This window comes from Taudactylus pleione, unplaced genomic scaffold, assembly GCF_031769625.1.
Source record: "Taudactylus pleione unplaced genomic scaffold, aTauple2 ptg000053l, whole genome shotgun sequence".
Classification (NCBI taxonomy): domain Eukaryota; kingdom Metazoa; phylum Chordata; class Amphibia; order Anura; family Myobatrachidae; genus Taudactylus; species Taudactylus pleione.
In genome coordinates, this window is record NW_028284455.1 from 47,227,433 (window position 1) to 47,247,138 (window position 19,706).

The 19,706-nt window shown below is 41.1% G+C and overlaps 1 protein-coding gene across 1 annotated transcript in view; it reads left to right on the forward strand.

The window, feature by feature from the left end:
* Positions 1–11,247, forward strand: part of CLEC3B (C-type lectin domain family 3 member B) — a 28,895-nt gene extending 17,648 nt beyond the window's left edge. Inside the window, exons 2-3 of the mRNA XM_088463927.1 lie at positions 7,066–7,167; positions 10,558–11,247. Coding sequence (XP_088320053.1) covers positions 7,066–7,167; positions 10,558–10,958 — 503 coding nt within the window. The 3' untranslated portion in view covers positions 10,959–11,247. The remainder of the gene's footprint in view (positions 1–7,065; positions 7,168–10,557) is intronic.
* The last annotated feature ends 8,459 nt before the right edge of the window (positions 11,248–19,706 follow it).

Consider the following 19,706-nt stretch of genomic DNA (forward strand, 5'->3'; position numbering starts at 1 on the left):
TGTGGGAAACAATCTATGTGGGATTGTGGCAGCCAGAGAGCCCAGTGAAGCTAAGCAAGCCATTGGGGTCCAGTAGCCCTGTGTCTGGACCTTGCAGGAGGCAAGGGGGGGGGACCACAAACTCTCAGACTGTGTGACATTGGAGTAGTAAAGCTGCAGGCTGAAGAAGCCAGGGCCTATATCTGTATGATACAGGGAAGGCCACCAGGACTATTATTGGCAGACTAGCTGCACCATTGATAGAGAGGGTTCAAGAAGTGAGCTAGTGCCCTAAGAGAGGGCTAGGTTGTTTGTTATTTTCTATTCTTGTTTCCTGATTATCATGCTGAAGTAAAGCACCATTTCCTTTATTTTACTGGAATGCCGTGTGTGGACCCTCATGAAGCACCTAAACACTGCACCAATCCACCCTCTTCTGAGCTAATTAACCCCAAACCATCACATTATTTTGAAGGTGAATTCAATGTTAAGATGGTTATCATTGAGGACAGTGCAGAATGTCCTCAGATCACTTTCAGAACCTCGCCAAAGAAACAGGACGTCGTCAATATAACGAAACCACGCTATCAGTTCGGACTCCCAATGTTGACTGTTCCAAATGGTGTCGTCTTCCCATTTGGCTAGGAACAAATTTGCATAACTCTGTGCGAATTTCATACCCATCGCTGTCCCGATTTGTTGTGTGAAATACTCTCCATTGAAAAAGAAATAATTATTGGTGAGAAAAAAAGAAATGCTATCTTTAATGAAGGATATATTTTCTATGCTGAGATCTGTGGTTTCCAGGAATCGTGTTGTAGCCTCTATTCCTTTCTCATGTCTGCCAAAACTAAGAACATGTTTTCATCCCATGCAATGTTCTTCAATTTTGAGAGAGTATCCATGGTGTCTTTCAAATATGATCTGTTCTTGATCACTAATGGTTGCAGATGGTGATCAACAAATGCTGACAAATTGTTAGTTAATCAATTGGTTCCTGCAACAATGGGACGGCCTGGTGGGTTGTTTTCGTCCTTATGGACTTTCGGTAGAATATATATGGTGGGTATAGTGGGGTTGGCAATAATTAGAACATCTCTCTCATCTTTAGTGATGACATTCTCTTCCATACTTTCTTCAATTAATTTTGTGAAATTCCCTCTAATCTTGTTTGTTGGATCAGTTTTTAATTTCAAATAGCTGGTGGTGTTTAATTGTCTGTAAATTTCTCTCTCCTAATTTGTCCTATCTATTAGGACGATGCTTCCACCTTTGTCTGATGTTTTAATCACAATGGTATTATCACTTTGTAGTTTCTTGATAGCTTCTCAGTCTTTTTTATTCAAATTCCATTTTTTTTATGTATTTTCTGTTATTCATATGTTCAATATCATCCAAAACCAATTTGGAGAAGCTGTCCACAAAGCTACCTTTCATATGTGAAGGGAAAAAGTGGGACTTTTTCTTAATAGGTATGGGTTCTTGGTTTGGGATCTTGAGTGAGAAAAAATTTCTTAATAGTCACTTTCCGAATAAATTTATGAATTTCTATGAAGGTTGTGAAATTGTCCATACCACATGTTGAGCAAATTTTAGACCTTTCTGAAGGACCTTTTCTTCAGTATCCGTTAGTGTTTTAGAACTTAAATTAAAAATTCTACACGGTTGTTCCTTCACAGAGCTTTTGTTGTTTGGGGAATCGGTTTCCTGTGTGATCCTTTGTTTCTTTTTCTTATTCTTTTTTGATCTCTTCTTACCAAGCCCTCTGCCCCATTTTCCCCTTTTTCTTCTGTCGGTTTTGTTCATCTCCTCCAATTCCTTTCCCGACTCTCTAAAAAAGGAACCTGGGAAGTAGAATCGAGATTTTCCAGAGGAGCATATCTGTTCTGTGTTCTTGATTTTACATATGTGTTGTTTCTATTGGTTTTCCCATAATGGTATTTCGGACTCATCCACTCATCTTGGAATCTTGTACGTTGTTGTTTATAGAGTATGTGTGATGTGTTTTCATCCTCATACGTTCTGTAGTTGTTACCTCTTCTTAACTCGTCCCTGTACCGGTATTCATGATTCTGATGTATGTTCCATGTATGCGATGTCCCAGGTCTATTTGGAATATTGAAATCATCTTCTGGGTCTTCATGTTTCCTCGAATTCTTTTTCTTTTGATGTACTTTTTTCTTTCCCTTCCCCTTTTTAAAAAAAAAAAATTGAAATCTTTTTGGAATTTTTTCAATTTTTTTTTGTACTAGCTCCCTAGTATTCTTCTCAAACTTGGTCTCTATTTCTTTTTCTAACTCCAAGATTTCTTCCTGATCTTGAAATGGATGTATCAGGGTTTGCAAAATCTCAGTTCTTTCATTCAGGGTCTTCAATTCTTGTCTCTTTGATAATGAGGTTCATAAGAGATAGAGAACAGTGATCCATAACTGTTTATGTTCTGCCCAGTTCGGCTCCTGATTGGCCGTCTGGCTGCGAGACGTAGCTTTTACATAATGAGGGAGGGCATGCGGGTGGCACAACACTTGAGGCTGCTGCCGTAGTGGGCGCTCTTCCCTAACCTACTTTCTCCAACACGTCGATTCCAGGCTCGCAACTCCCAGCAAATCAGCACCGGATTTGCACCTCGAAAGCAACGCCTCTTTTCTCTGCTTTTCACAAGAACTGTCGGTAGCCGCTTATTGGCGGGAGGCTGGGAGACAGTGAGGCGGAGTAACAGTGCATTATCATTTGCATCTATAGGGGCTCAGCTTGCAATACCCCCGGGAAACGGTCCATTTTGTTTGAGAGTCCATGGACAAATATATCATCGCACAAATTGGCAAAATGTTACAATCAAAAAATCCCCAAAAACCATAAAAGGGCATGACTTAGCCAGTTATGTGTCACAACATCTTTTATTACCCAATTCCATCGTATTAACATATGATCTAACGAAGAATTTTCCGTACTTATGTTCTGGGATCAAATTGGTGAAATGTTCGCCATGGGCATACTAGTACGGAACAAGAACCTTAATTGCTTTCTTATCTTGTTCTAACTGCACTATATATAAAGGGATACACTGACTATACACCTATTTCCAACATACTGTCTATTAAAATTACTCACACATGCAACAATGAATAAGAGACAAAGGAGTCTATTTACTAAGCTGTGTTAGGAGATAAAGTGAACGGTGATAAGATACCAGCCAATCAGCTACTAACTGCCATGTCACAGGCTGTGTTTGAAAAATGGCAGTTAGGAGCTGATTGGCTGGTACCTTATCACCGTTCACTTTACCTCCTAACACAGCTTAGTAAATAGACCCCATCAATACTCATAATATTTTAGAAGCACTTTATTGTAAGATAGCAGCATATAGTGTGCCAGTGTCAATTTTATTACATCACTTCTTCTAACTTTGCTCTCACCATTTCTGAATCTATCTGTTTTTAATATTTAACTTAACAACGTTTTAAGAAATAATAATAAAAGTTCTATGTAAGCGCCACCATAGGACATTTCTTTTTCCTCCTTTTGGAATATTTGTGTCCATGATATATACAAAGAACTCCAATTCAGTAAATCATTTTCTAATGACTGGAACATTGGGGAGTAATTAGCCTGGTATAAAAGGGAGTATGACTTATACCCCTTTCAGACATCTCGAGAATCCCGGGAATTTGGCCTACCTCGGCCAAATTCCCGGGTACCCGAGTCTGTCTGAAAGGTGCCTACCCGGGAACATGTTCCCGGGTAGCCGCCCCTGCAATTGACCGGGAAATTACCCTGCTTCTGTCTGAATGGTGCTACCCAGGAATTTACTACTCCCGGGCAGCACCAAGCAGCTTTTACATTGACAGCGTAGAGTGTCCTTTAGGACGCTCTACGCTCAGTGGCGGGCTGGGCCGGGGGGCAGGGTGCCATGTGCCAGACTGCCCGCGTGTGTAGCGCTGACCAGACGGAGTTCGGTCAGCGCTACACAGCACAAACACACAGCAGCCGCTGAGTGTAATCAGCGGCTGTAATCAGCAGCCGCTGAGAGTCTGTCAGACTCTCATCGGCTGCTGCTGCTCCCACTGCGGGAGCCATCTTCCTGCTCCCACAGTGGGTAATGGGAGAGACGTCATGAGTAATGACGTCTCTCCCATGCAAAGCGGCCGGAGGAGCTGTTAGCGGCGGGACCAGGAGCGGGAGTTTCAGGTAAGTGATTTTTTTTATTTTTTATTAAGTCTCTCTCTACTGGGGGGGGGGGGATTACTATGGGGGCACTACCAGGGGGGGATTACTACTGGGGGCACTACCAGGGGGGTGGATTACTACTGGGGGCACTACAAGGGGGGGGGGGACTACTACCACTGGGGGCACTATAAGGGGGGGACTACTACCACTGGGGGCACTACAAGGAGAGGGGACTACTACTAGGGGCACTGCATAGGGCGGAGGGGACTACTACTAAAAAACCTGGCTTATGTCTGAAAGGGGTCTACCTGGGAATTTCCCGGGTAGACACTGCAGTGTGAAAGGGGGGTCTCGACCAAATACCCGGGAATTTGCACAGGAGAAATTCCCGGGTCTGAGCAGGAAATTTCCCGGGTTGTATGTCTGACAGAGGTATCAGTAATGGAAATCCCAAGATACTTAATAGCGGAGGGGTACCAAATTAAGTTAAATTTGGTTGTAAGCACTCATTGTACTTGTGCGAATACGCAAAGTCCCAGGGCTTCAGATTTTGTACTGTTAATTTTAAAACCAGACAGTGAACCGTAAGTCTCCATTTCCTATTAAGATTAGGGAGTGACACTTAAGGTGCGTACACACTAAGCAATTGCACGATTACGACATCGTAATCGTGCAATCGCTCAGTAATCATGCACAACTTGTGCACTATAATGTCGGAAACGGCCAGCGATGCGCACTCCCGCTTGTCGTTCCCGACATTGTCCATCGCCTGAACATGCAGGCCAATCTATCAATAACAACAGATTGGCCATGTTCAGGAATGATGGATGGTGCCTACCCTGAATGTCTGATCGCTCGGTGTAGGCACTACATGGGAACAGGAATGACTGTAGGATTACGATGTCGTAATCGTACTGTCTTTCCTGATCGCCCAATGCGTATGCACCATTAAGGGTTGGTCAAGGTGAGAAGGTGAAAGCTTATATAGAGTTCTTCCCACCTCGACCCCCGCCCATATTCGTTTTGATTCTAGCAGCTAATGGTTCAATAAAGAGAGCATAAGAAAGGGGACAACCTTGTCTCGTACCATTCCTCAAAGCAAAATGTTGGGAGTGCAAACCGTACATCATGACCAATGATGAGGGCTTGGAGTAAAGTACTTTAAGTGCTTGTTAAAAATTTCCACTTAGGCCAACCGACAATAGAATAGAAAACATAAAAGACCATGAAAGGTGGTCAAATGCCTTTTCTTTGTCTAATGCCAAAACAACCAAAGGGATTTTACCACCTATAATATAATGGAAATTTATGGTGCGTCTCGTATTGTATGAAGCTTGATGGGTAGGAACAAAACCCACCCGGTCAGGGTGTATTAAAGAGTTTAGCACTCCATTCAGTCTATTCGCTAAAATTTTACCAAACAGTTTAAGGTCAGTGTTGATTAGGGAAATGGAACGGTAAATGGAGCAAAAAGAAGGGTCCTCTCCTGGTTTAGCTGTACTACAATTCTAGACATGATGGAATCAGGGTGGAATGGGGTCCCATGCAAAACCTCAATAAACAAATCATCTGAGGGGAAAGTTTCTGGACAAAAGATTTATAATATGCCATAGAAAATCCATCAGGGCCTACGGCATTAGACGGTTTTTGTGATTTGAGAACTAAAGTGAATTCTTCGTCTGTAATATCAGATATAGTGGGGAGAGCACGAGTTCAAATATTTCTGTATACCCTGACCTTGGGAGCTCACATCAGATGGAGCCTTTAGATTATAAAGAGCTTTGTAATAGTTTGTGGACTTGTCATTAGTTTGTTTAGGATTATATACCATGTTCCCAGATAGGTCTCTAATAGAAGGAATAGTCTGTGACACTTTTTTTTTTTGTCTCTAAGCCCATGTGCCAGCAGAGTGTGGGCTTAATTACGTTTATTGTAAATTATTTGCTTTACCCAACGAAGGCTCTTCTCAACGCGGTCAGCTAATGGTCCTGCAGCTCAGCACATTTTTGTGAAAGTTGGGTGAGGATATTCTATGATCTTGTGCTCCTGGTCCAATTGTGCTATACTGACGTTTAAGACACTGAGTTTTTTTGCGCCTGGATGCAAACTGCACCATGTGGCCTCCAATCACCGCTTTATGGGCTTCCCAAACCGTAGAAAAGGGGACTTCATTGGAAGGGTTGTATACAAAATAATCATGCAAACCCTCTTTTACTATATCTGTAAACTGTGGCAGCTTTAGAAGCATCTCGCTTAATCTCCAGGAAGGTCTACCAGAGGTGGCCTCCTTAAGTCTAAACGAGGCTTCCAAAATAGAGTGATCAGACCACCCAACTGCCCTTTTTCTTTTGTTCAAAAGCACTAGATACGTCCCTGGTGTGTCGATGCCCCTATGATGTCATGACTATGTCCCCTTCATATTGAGTCCTCTTCCCCTGTGTGTGTGTACCCATCCCACGTGTGTGTGTACTGTGTGAGGCCCGTACACTATGCCGTGAGTAGAAATTAGGAGGTATGTAGAGTTGTTTTTTTGTGGTAGCACATCTATCAAAATTAAGAATCCATAAGCTACACATTAATGCAAAATAAAATGTTGATTGAAAATTGTATTTGCCTGGAAAGTGGAGCAATGTAACTAATTTTTTTTAAATAATTTCTTAATACAAACTACATAATGTACAAATTGATATATGCATATTCAAGTATACAATCTAGTCTGCCCCTAGACACTATAAAACAACACATTCTCCCCGAGTATGCAATCTGTAATAGAACAGTGCCCTCTAGTGGGCAGATTATCACAAATATTTATTTGTATAGTTAACTTTTTGCCAATAGTTTCTGTATTGCTTTAGAAAGACTGATTAAGCAGTTGCCAAAAGTAATTTTATATTCCTATTCAAATGTTGGCTTATACAGCAGATGTAGTTAGCATGAAAATGTATGAAGAGCTGAAGAAGGCGGTCCAGGACATCTGGAATGATATAAACCACCTGAAGGAACAGCAGTCATTGCAGACAAGTAAGTACTAACTGGCTACTAAGTCTATATTGGGTATTGTTTTTTTTTGTATCATCCTACTTAGAAGACAAAATATACTCATTCAGTAAAACTCATATAACACTTAAAACATAACTAAAATAAAACTACTGCAAACAAAGATGAATATGCATACTTGAAAGCTATCATATTTTGACAAGAGTTAAAGTACCATAACATACAAAACAAAAACACATATTAATATTACCCATCTCAACCACTCCAGGCAATGTTCATTGAGAAGTTCTACTGGTGAAACACAATTATAAATGAGAAGACACTTTTGGCTGTACAACGTTAGAAGTTCACCTTCTAGTATCTAACCCAGAACTGGAAACCACAAGTTTAATGGACTCACTGACACATTTTTATTTAATATTTGTTCATTGTATGGCGATTGTGACTACAACTTGGACGGAAAATAACAGTTTGGTAAAATATACATGTGTGTACTATTGGTGTTAATACTTTGTGCTCAATTACTGAAATGTTCTGTTACAGTAATATCACTGATGACAAGTACTGCCAATATACAGTATACAGATGTGTCCTCATACACCTAGCATCTATACACTATATGGCGCGAGACGCCCAGCACAACTGAGCCGCTCCGTGAGGTGTAGTGTATCATCATCTTTACATCCAAGAGACAGCAAAATACCACTTACAGTGTACTAGAGACATACAAAGTCGCAGATGAAGCACAATGGAACTTGGTGTGAGAAAAATCAGAGGCCACTGCATCATAGCACTTCTTATACAGAATCACTCATTCGCACATCAAATTGATCAGTGTAATATAGCAAAATAGTTTGTTGCTTCCAGTTGTCTTATCAATAACATGCACATTTTGGGCACAATTTAATAGGGTCCTAGTTTTATGTGCGAGACAAATTCCGATGTTCTCGCGCATTTAAAGGTCCAAGTTTGTCCCACAACTTGGCAAATGTAATAGTCTGCAACCTTGTGAGTTGGAGGCTGTTACATTGTGCGAAAGAGTGCGAGTTTCCTCGTATGAAAAATCAGACCTTGTAATGCGACTTTCATTACAAGGTCCGAGTTATACAGAAGCCTTCGCAGATCAGTGAGATCTGTGAAGGCTTCTGTGCGTAAAAAAATAGTAATACATTTAAAAAAAAAAAAAAAGACGTGGGATGCCCCCTAAAAGCACAACCAGCACCAGGCTTTTCTGAGCCAGTCCTGGTTGTGGAAACACAGGGGACAAAATGAGTAGGGGTCCCCTGTATTTTCCATAACCAACACTAGACTCTTTCTAGCAGGGGTGTAATGCCACAGCCGGGGTACCCTTTCACCGGGTCCCCTGGCCAAAGCATTTACACCTGACCACTAGTCAGGCCAATAAAAGGTTTCCCTCTCTCCAGGGTACCCCAGGCCTGGGCTGATAGCCCAGGACTATCTCCGGCAGCCCTGGGCGGTGGGTGCCGGGTTGATTGTGTAAAAAATAGAATGATTAATATTGTCTGTTACTGGAGAACTCCCCTGAATGCTGGTACTTGGAGAACCACAAGTACCAGCATGAGGGGCATTAAGGGCCCACTGGTACCTCTAGTTCACCTGCAAAAGAAATATTAAAATAAACACAGGACACCTAAAATCCCTGTAGCCGAGTGGTTCCCAAACTTTTTTTGAATCACGGCACCCTAGACTATCAGCATTGTTTTCACGGCACCCCTAAGCCAAAAGATTATTATTGAGAAATTCAGAGAAAATGTAGTAAAGTGAAGTAAAATGTTTTTATTTGTCATCCTTCGGTTCAGTTATGTGGTGATGGACAGGTTTGCGCTTCTGTTTGTCCACATATTTACATTACATGGACTACCATCCTGAGGCACCCCTGCAAGTGTCCCGAGGCCCCCCAGGGTGCCACTGTGCACAGTTTGGGAACCACTGCTGTAACCATTAAAATCCACTTGTTCAGTAGCATCCATGACACCTGTAAAAAAAAAAATCCATACTTCCCTACCCCTTGGTTCCAGTTCACTTAGGCATCCATGCCTATGGAAAAAAAAAAAAAACGAAAAAACTAGAGCCCACAGACAGCTACCGCCCTCGAAGGTTGGTACATCGTAAATGAGGGCTCGCTCAGCCAATGAGCGGTTCCCACCATTGACAAATGGTGGGAACCACTAGGTTACTAAAGGTTGAGGTTCCCCAAGCACCAGCAAGCGGGGGAGACTTGCTGGGACCTCTAGTTCTCCAGTAAAAGACCATATTAATCATTCTATTTTTACACAATCAACCAGGGGTGCCAGGGATAGCCCGGTTTATCAGCCCAGGCCTGGGCTGCCCTAGAGAGGGAGAACCCTTTTATTGGGACCAGGTGATAGGGTACCCTGGCTGTGGCATTACACTCCCACTAGAAAGAGTCCGGTGCAGGTTGTGGAGAACCCCTACTCATTTTGTCCCCCGTATTTGCACAACCAGGACCTGCTCACTGAGCCTGGTGCTGGTTGATGAAAATACAGGGAAACCATATGGATTTTTTCCACTGTATTTTAAGAACCAGAACAGGTCTGAAAGAGCCCAGGGCTGGTTATGATTTTGATGGGGCCTGCACGTCTTTTTTTAGTTTAACTATTCACTTTCTTTTACCAAGGCAGAAGCCTTCACGGATCACACTTATATGTGAAGGCTTCTGTCTAACACGCACCTGCTCAGGCTAGACTCGCTAGTCTGAGAGAGGTCTATTTTTTCCCACGTTTAGCGCACACATTTTGTGTGTCTTTACAACTCTGACAATATTACATAGGGCGAGTTGTATGTTAACAATGGCAAAACATCTGGATGCGTGTTTTGCCATTGCGAGTTGTGGGAATGGCAGAAACATGCGATTTAGCATGTTCTCACATTCTATTACATTATCCGAATTCTAAAAATGTGAGAGTTTACTGCTAAACTTCGACAATTTTAGAACTCTGACCCTATTACATCTCGCCCATTAAGAGAGAGACCACCTCACGGCTGGGTCATCCTTGACCTGGCCTGTTGAGAGGAGGCAGTTTGGCTTGACTGAAGCCACAGTCTATGAGAACACATTTGTATGCATTTTTATCTATACCCAACAGCTCTCTCTAGTCCATGGGAATTGGATTTGGCAGTTTCTGTAAGAACAGCCCTCAGGACAAGAAAGCAATTTCTAGTCTATATTCCCAAATTCTAGAAAATAGTTAGTAGGCCGAGGCTCACCCATCCTGTTTGTGCATTGGAGGAAATAGGCCCAGTTTGTTCCCAACCAACTTTATATCTGAGGCATATCTCTATGTATACGAGCCTTGTACAAAGTTACAATTAATACCAGTCAACTTAGACTACATTTACTGTATTAAATAACTGATTGTGTTGTCTTTTCAGTTTGTTTGAAGGGCACAAAGGCTCTCAACAAATGTTTCCTGTCCTTTTCCGAGCCAAAGAACTACCACCAAGCCAGTGATGTCTGCATCGCACAAGGGGGGATCCTGAGTACAGCAGATAATGGAGATGAAAATGACTTACTGTACGAATACGTGCGCAGGAGTTTAGGTTCAGGGTCTGAGATCTGGATAGGCATCAATGACATGGCTAATGAGGGAACTTGGGTCGATATGACCGGGAACCGCATTTCCTTTAAACATTGGGAGAGTGGGATAACCACCCAGCCTGACGGTGGTAAAAAGGAGAACTGTGCGTCTTTGTCTGCCGTCGCTATTGGCAAGTGGTTTGACAAAAACTGCAAAGATGTATTGCCTTTCGTTTGTCAGTTTTCTATCGTTTAGCTGTAATCCCTCCTGCATTATGCTAAGTTAGCCATGCTTAAGAGCAATTATGTAGCAAAACTTACACACAATAAACTCAGTCAGCTGAAAAATATGCTTTTTTGGAAGATTTGTCCATAAGACAAAGTATAAAATTAAGTCCAGACATTAACTTGCTGCCACATGTATATTTATTTACACATTATATATTGTATTTATCTTTATGACAGTGGAAGTAATTAACGTCAAGTACCATCAGTAACTCTATAATGTAAAATGTAAACCAATAAAGTATTTATAGTTTTGTTCATATTACAATTTAGTGGTCTGTTCTTCTAGGCTTTAAATCTACTAGCATTGTTCTAAATCTGTGGTTCTCAATCATTTTCCATCTGGGTACCGCTGATGGCCCATTTGTGTTATTTGTACACCGAAAATGTACAAAACATTTGTAATGTGCATAATAGCTATTCGATAAAATATTCAGGTACCACTATATATAACAGCAGTAAATGTGCTATATACAAGATTTCTAATAATGACAAGAGAATGAACTATACATCTACGAGATCTGTCTAAAAAGTTTGGTGAATGGTCTGATATATCTGCATGCAATGCTTGCAACAAGGTCGCTCATGCGCGTTTACATGCATGGACATGTCTGGACCTGCCCTCAGTCGGGCTTTGCCCGAGGCTGCCACCGCACTGCCATTGCATTAATTTCAATAGAGTGTGCCGAGCAGTGTGCGTCGAACAGCAATAGAGCAATGACAAAAGATTAAATTCTGCTTCAAATTGGGTAAATTGGCGGCGGAGACACACAAAATGTTGGTGAAAATGTACTGGCAGGATGCTGTGAGTAGAAAATGTGTGTATGATTGTGTACGATGTGCGTACACACAAATTGTAGAACCTATGTTCTAGATCCTATGTTCCAAATCTCCGCCATTAAAGTCTAGGTTTTAAGGATATCCACGCTTGAGCTCAGATAATTAAATCAAATTGGCAGAGGTAGTAATTAAGTCACCTGTGCTCAAGCGTGGATATCCTTAAAACCTGGACTGAAATAGCGGAGTGTGGGAACCTCTGTTCAAGGTCAACAAAAGTTTAAGCTGCAGTTTGCTACACACTGTAGTAAGGAACCTACATTTCTCCTCCAGCAGTTCTAGCCAAGTACACTATATTTCAATGCAATTTTGAATGGTTATCATAGGGTTAATTGGCAAATTTGTTCATAGTACACACGGTAGCACAGGATGGAAAATAGGCCCATGTATAAGTTCTAGAGCAGCGGTTCTCAAACTCGGTCCTCAGGACCCCACACAGGTCACGTTTTCCAGGTCACCCAGCAGGTGCACAGGTGTAGTCATTACTCATTGACACATTTTAAAAAATCCACAGGTGGAGCTAATTATTTCACTTGTGATTCTGTGAGGAGACCTGGAAACATGACCGAGTTTGAGAACCTGTGCTCTAGAGTGTGTGCTATATAGACATGTTTACTATAGAGATCAATCATAACTGTGACAACAGACAGAAAAGTTGTGGAGAATCGGCTAAAAGAACTGGTAGAAAAACATATTTTTTCTTTAGTTATCCTTCTGTTATATATATTATTACATCATGGCATTCTGTCTACTCCCACTTCTCTCTATCTATGTTACCTGCTGGCAAGAGAAGTGCAGCAACAAGATATTTTGGTGAGACACATCAAATATTTTTTTGTTTTGTTGGCGTTTTGTGCTCCTTGAAGTTGTAGTTGTGTCAACCACTGCTGCGCATGATCTGTTCTCCTGGGACTGCAATACTGGCTGTGGCATCATAGCCCTAAGCCAAACACCACTCTCCCAGTGTAACGCTGACATTAAGAGCAGCAGCTAGCAGTATTACACCTAAGAAGCTACTGGCTATCTCTTCTTCATGTCTGGGGCTGTATGTGGCAGTTTTGCTGGGGCATCAAATCACGTATTTAGGGGTCTATTCAATAAGTCTTGGAGAGAGATAAAGTACCAACCAATCAGCTCCTGTCACTTTACGGGCTGTGTGGTCTATTTACTAAGCCTTGGATGGAGATAAAGTACCAGCCAACCAGCTCTTAACTGTCATTTTTCAAACACAGCCTGACATGGCAGTTAGGAGCTGATTAGCTGGAACTTTAACTCCATCCAAGGCTTAGTAAATAGACCCCTGTGTTTGAGAAATGAGTTAGAAGCTGATTGGTTGGTACTTTATCTGTTTACTTTTTCTCTCTCTAAGGCTTAAATAGACCGATCAGTGTCTAAGGTGACCCCCCAAACCTTTGAATCCATGTGCACATAGTGATGAACGCAGAATCAAAAATATTCACCAGTGTGTCAATACAAGATGTAGATCACTGTTTAGATTATCCCCTAAAAGAAAAAGTAGTGAGATCTTTATTACGAGCTTATGCTATAAACCTAAACACTTAATTCTCTCCATGGCTTCCAGGGGACCACGTCATCAAGCAGTGCAAGCTTCCATCCAAATTCAACACATCACAAGTGATATCTGTAATATCTGATACTATATGCAGTCCATCTCTGTTTGATTTGCAGCTCCCTTGAAAAGATCTGGCAGAGATACATCGCAGTACAGATGTGTCGCAGATGTTACAATATTTATAGTGTTTGATCTCTGCAATTAAATTTTCATACACAAAATAAAAAATTACCACCTGCAGTGTATTTACATTAAGAGGAATATATACATAACATGAAGATAGCGGAGAGCATATGTGGATGGCTACCATAAGCCAGATGTGTCTTGAAGTTGAGGTTAAACTGTGTTCTTTCTATTCTTGGAACTGCTTTTCATTTCTAAATCATTGTAAATGTTTATTAGCAGGAACATACTTTTATTTTTTTATATTGGAAAAAAACACCTCACAAATTGTTCATACAAGTCAGGGGCAAACGCAGGATCTCTGTGGGGATGGGGGTGTTTTCTATATATACATTATGCCATGAGGGGTAGGACCTAATAATGCAATTTGCCTGGTCATGCCCCCCAAAAAGAGCTGCTGTCTTGAATCTGTCCTCTGAATGAAAGTGTGAGATATATATATATATATATATATACATACATATTTATTTATTTTTTTTAATACACACACCCACTTTCCTTCCTCTTGTTGGGGGCAGCACCGGCAAATGTCATTATTATGTCTACCCTCTCACAGCATAATGCCGCAATTTGCGAATGTAGGGAAGGGGCAGAGCCAAAATGAAATCCACCAATCATGTTATTACGCCACAAGGGGGCAGGGCTCTGATTGTAGTCAGTCAGGGGGGGTTCTAGGTACTCAGACCCCCCTACCTACCCAGTGGTGTAAGTTCATCCCAGATACCCGGAGGCAAGTTATAATTTGGTGCCCCCCCTTAAAAAAAAGAAGAGAAAATACAAATTGGGTATATCTATCTATCTATCAGGCAGGGCCGCCATCAGGGGGGGGACAGCCGGGCCTGGAGTCCCGGGCCCGCACACTCAGACAAAGAGGGAGGGCCCGGCTGCTCCTACAACTGGGCCAGCAACAGAACTCCGTTCGGGCAGTGTTTAGCCTCTACGGAGCATGGCTGTGTTCATATGCAGAAGCAGGGCTGGAGCGTTCTTGCTACAGCCCTGCTTCTGAACATGCGCAGATGCTCCGAAGAGGCTAACCAGCTTTTCTGCCCGTCTGATTGGCTACAGGTGCCAGGTGCCCTCCATCTGTCCCTGCTGACTTCCCTCTTGCCGCCCGCACCTATCTGTCCCTGCTGGCTTCCCTCCTCTGGCGACAATGACAGTGCCGCAACACTGGGGGACCCCAAGGAAAATGCCGGCTGCCGGGGGAGAAAATATGTATGGACTAGTATACAAGGTGAGGGGGGAGAGAATATCAAACATATAAGGAGTGGGGCTGAAGAGTTGTTCGGAGGGGTCAAAGGCTATATATATATAAATATATATATATATATTTATGTGTATATATATATATATATATATATATATATATATATATGTATTTTTTAACGTGTGTGTATGTGTATATATATATATATATATATATATATATATGCTGTGAATTATATATATATAAAATGAACCACATTGACTCCCAGGAATGTATGCCCAGGTGCCCTCCACACAACAAACTTGTGAAAATATAAACCAGGACCGTCGGCTCTCTTAGGACTTATACACATCAATAAATAACGCTATAAGTGGCTCCTTTGTTCTAACATTTCGGTTTTAATCCAAAGCTTTATCCATATCGTTGGAGCAAAGGAGCCCCTTATAGCGTAATTTATTGATGTGTATAAGTCCTAAGAGAGCCAACAGTCCTGATATATATATATCTATTGACAGGATTAACCACCCTCGGTTGCCAGGTGGGTGGGCGAGTATTTCACTCTGACCTGAAGCAGGTTCAATGAGACACCACCCCAATTAGGACTGCCTCCAGAAATTTCCCAGGCTGGGTGGGGGGGGCCCTGCCTATTTTTTCAGTCCCGGGCCCCACAATTTGTGATGGCGGCCCTGCTATCAGGTGATAGATAGATAGATAGATAGATAGATAGATAGATAGATATGAGAGATGGATAGATAGATATGAGAGATATATAGATAATCTCATATCTATCTGTATATTTCATATCTATCTATATATCTCATATCTATCTTTCTTTATGGTAGCTTCTCAGGTGCCGGGAAGAGGTGCCATGTATTGGGTGGCCGTGACGGTACACTCCTGGTAATTATTTACAGTCCTAAGTGGGATGAATATATTGTGGGCAATGGAGGATGTGCCCCTTCAGTGCTGGCACCAGGCGGCAGGCACCTCCATTGTCTCCCATAGTTCTGCCCCTGCACCTACTCCTCGTGTGCCACTACAAGTAATGTTAATACTTTTATGCTCTTCCGTGTATATTAAACTTATAATGAGAGACTGGTGAGGTAATCACTTAGCTGTGTAGTAGTGAGAATGTAGTTTTCTTTATTTATACATTATAGGAGAGCAATAACATTATCTCTTATTTATATGGCGCCACAAGGGGTCTCAGTGCCGTACCAGGAATAAACAACACAATTATACATGAATACATGGGAAACCAGATTAAAATTAGCAACATTGACATTAGAGACAACACAGAAGCAATTTAAGAGAGTTTTCAGAGACATGGTGAGTCAGGACGTGTTCTAAACTTTTTTTTAAAGTGACTTGTGTGTGTCCTTTTGGAGCAATATTGTGGGATTTCTAAAAAGCAAACGAAAGAAGTGGTTCAGGTCTCCAGTTCCAATAAAGTCATTTCTAAACATCAAAATCCGCTGGAAAACACAAAATACAGTCTTAGGGGTACATTTACTAAAGTGCGGGTATTTACCAGTGGAGTTGTTGCCCATAGCAACCAATCAGATTCTAGCTCTTCTTTTCTAGAAGAATTCTGGTGCAATACACTGTGTCAGCCCAATCCTACTCCTTGATTCCTGCCCATATCAGGTATATAGACAAATGCATACAATAATTTAAGGAGAAGATTGAAGGCGATACAGACACATAGGGCGGTATTCAATTAGTTTTGCGTCCGCTTTAAAGTTTTGCCTGCCCGAATTTCTGCCTACATCGCATGTGTTGGATGTGGAAATTTATCGTGCGTGCCCCCACTATTCGCGCTATTCAATTCCAAGCCACGCGAAAAAGACAAGCCACAAAGTCGAAACAGGCGGAAAGTGCTGTCAAAAACGGGGAAATCAGCCTGAACCACCCAAAAAGATGCACTAACATTGGGGATCAATGTAGATGTGCCCGAATAGCCCTAATAAAAACTATTTGGGGTACTTAAGTTGTTTCAATAGCTTCTTATTAGCGTCTTTGCACAAGTGGTGAAGAATGGCATTAAGCAGTATTTTTGGGAGAAAATAAGTAGTTCTGTCAAATTTGGGGTACTTGAAAATGGGTGCAAGCATAGTTTAAAGTCTCAAAAGTGAAAGTTAAAAAAAACGTGAAAAACCCACATGTTGCAAGCACCTGCAATCATAAAAACACCTGACCCATCCTTGCAGACCCTTAAAAAGTCTATTTTGCTAGTTTTTATGCTTGTCCCCACACTTTTACTTTTTCGCCCCCAAAATGAAAGTACTTTTTTGGGGTGTTAACTTTTTTTCAGAATTCTTTGACACAGTTGTTCTTTAGGTGGGCTGTCCCAAGGGTTCTGAGTAGTTTCCCCACCTTTGCACCCCAAAATAAAAATTGTTCACTTTTCACCTGCTATTCAGAGGTGAATCTTTTGCGCCTATTACATTGCATTGACTTTCCGCGTAAGCGAAAAGCGGATGGAATTAAATACGGAGATAAATTTCCGCCACGTGAAAAGCCGAGATCGGCGATATTTTTCCGCGGATCTCTGCTTTTCGCGTCTAATTGAATACGGGCCATAGATCGATAAAATAAATGGATTTTTTCAAACCTAAACAGTCCAGAGCATAAGGCTTGTAGTATTCCGAAGTCCGTCAAACAACTCCTTCCTCTCATTCAAAGTTACTCCCAAATGTGGTAGGGGGTATGAAAAATAAACAAGAGAGGGAACTAATGTGAAGCATTGCTTATATCCCCCTTGTGCTCTAGAAAAGGAAATGTGGGATGATACTCCTATAGTCAAAGATGTATACCAAAAGAGAAAAGGGCCTTGCCACCGCTATTTCTATATGCAAGCATACCGAAAACTCACTTCAAGTGTATGTGGAAAATATACATACAGGTTTCTTTTCTTTGTATATACTGCACCGTGTAAAACACCAAAGTAGTTACATAGTAAAGTGTACCCAACTCACATAAACAATGACTGGGATCCGCACATAATGGTTTCTTTATACTTGATGGTATCCGTTATTCATCTCACACAGGCATTGACTAAAAAACTATATTTAATTCCAAACGAAATAGTATATGATGTGTAAGAAAAGCCAATTGGCACAATCAGGAAAGTCTCAGTATACTGTAGCTGTTCACAACAGAGTCCAAAGTCAATTTTTGATGGAAAAGAATGGAGACAAATATGCAATATATCACTCTGCAGGTAAAAAGGTCTACTCTTAAACCTGCATTAGAATTACTGCATACCTACAAATGAAATGAAGTCCAGGTCTCTGTGATTGTCCTATGGATGCCAACAAATCTCAGCACCAACGCTGTTTCAATCCTCAATGGATCTTTATCAAGGTGAAGTAGAATCTGATTGGTTGCTATGGGCAACAACTCCACTTCTAAAAACTCGCACTTTAGTAAGTATACCCCTTAGAATCATGCTCAATACAAATCTCATTCTACATGACCTGCATTTCAAGAGATAACCTAGGTGTGTATGTCCATGGCTGAAATGTAAGGGATCTGCCACTGGAAGTCACTGTTGTGCCAGTTACGCACTGAAGATCTGCAGCTTGTAATGACAGAAAGGTGCAGAGGTGAGTCATATAGAAAAGGGCAAAATTTTATTTTTTTATTTGTTTTTCATGTGACCTCTCAGTTATGTAAGGAGATATTGAAGACCAAAACATAAACCTGGCTGTTTGAATACAAGCCGCCTAAGATAGACAGTGGGGAAGAGAGAAGAATTGATTACAGGTTGGGGAGGGAGGCAGGGGGCGACACATGTGTAGGGAGGAGGGGGGGCAGGGTAGGTGGGTGTTTTGTCAGGAAAATTCTGGCAGGCAGGAACTTGCCATTGATGTTGTAGGCCCTTTATTTGCCCCCTGTAACGGATACTTTATTTTACAAGTTTAACATAACAACAGTCATGGTAATAAATCAAGTTCAACGTATTACATGTGTAACGAATAATAAAATGAATCCATTACATTTATAGATTATAGGAGAATGTCAGCGTACTACTTGAAATATGTACACTTATTATAAACATGAATACCAGGGTAATAAATGGGTAAAGACACTTGGGGCTAAATTTACTAAAGTGAGAGTTTTTAGAAGTGGAGATGTTGCCCATAGCAACCAATCAGATTCTAGCTATTATCTTCTAGAAGGTGCTAGTTAAATGTTAAGTATAATCTGATTGGTTGCTATGGGCAATATTTCCACTTCTAAAAACTCTCACTTTAGTAAATTTACCTAGAAGGTGAAACTCCTCTAATATCTGGGGTTTATGCATAGCCATCTGCAACTATATTAAATACATTGTTTTATCCGTTTTCCTTTGCATTGCTTGGCTATAAGACCAATAAACAAACATTGTGTAGTGGATACAGTTATATTCACTGAGCAGCTCTGCATCATATCCAGGGGCAAAACAGAAGAGAAAAAAAAAAGACTATTGCTTAGATATAATGGGTGACTGGAGAAAACAACAAAAAGTAGCGAAAAAAATGAAAGAATATATCTTAGAGAAAGTTGTTGCAAGATATACTGTATACAAATAAATAAATTAATATGCATAAAAATCAATAAATTAATGTAAACTGTCTGTTGGCAGGTGTTTGATGCAAAGGAAAGACTATTTCATCTTTAGTTTTCATTGACCATTATATTTTAAAGAAATCTGCTTTTCCTTGTGTTTGCACCCACTCAAATGCACCACAGGAGGGTTTGGGAGCAAATGATTATAAAACAAACTTTATAATACACAGCTGTGAATGCACATCAATAACTAATCTGCATACTAGTTTTATAAATCTTGGATGTTTTCAATTTAAGAGCCAAACATGAATTTTTGGGATTCAATGTAAAAGTTTATCCCATCACATGCTTACACCAGACCTGGA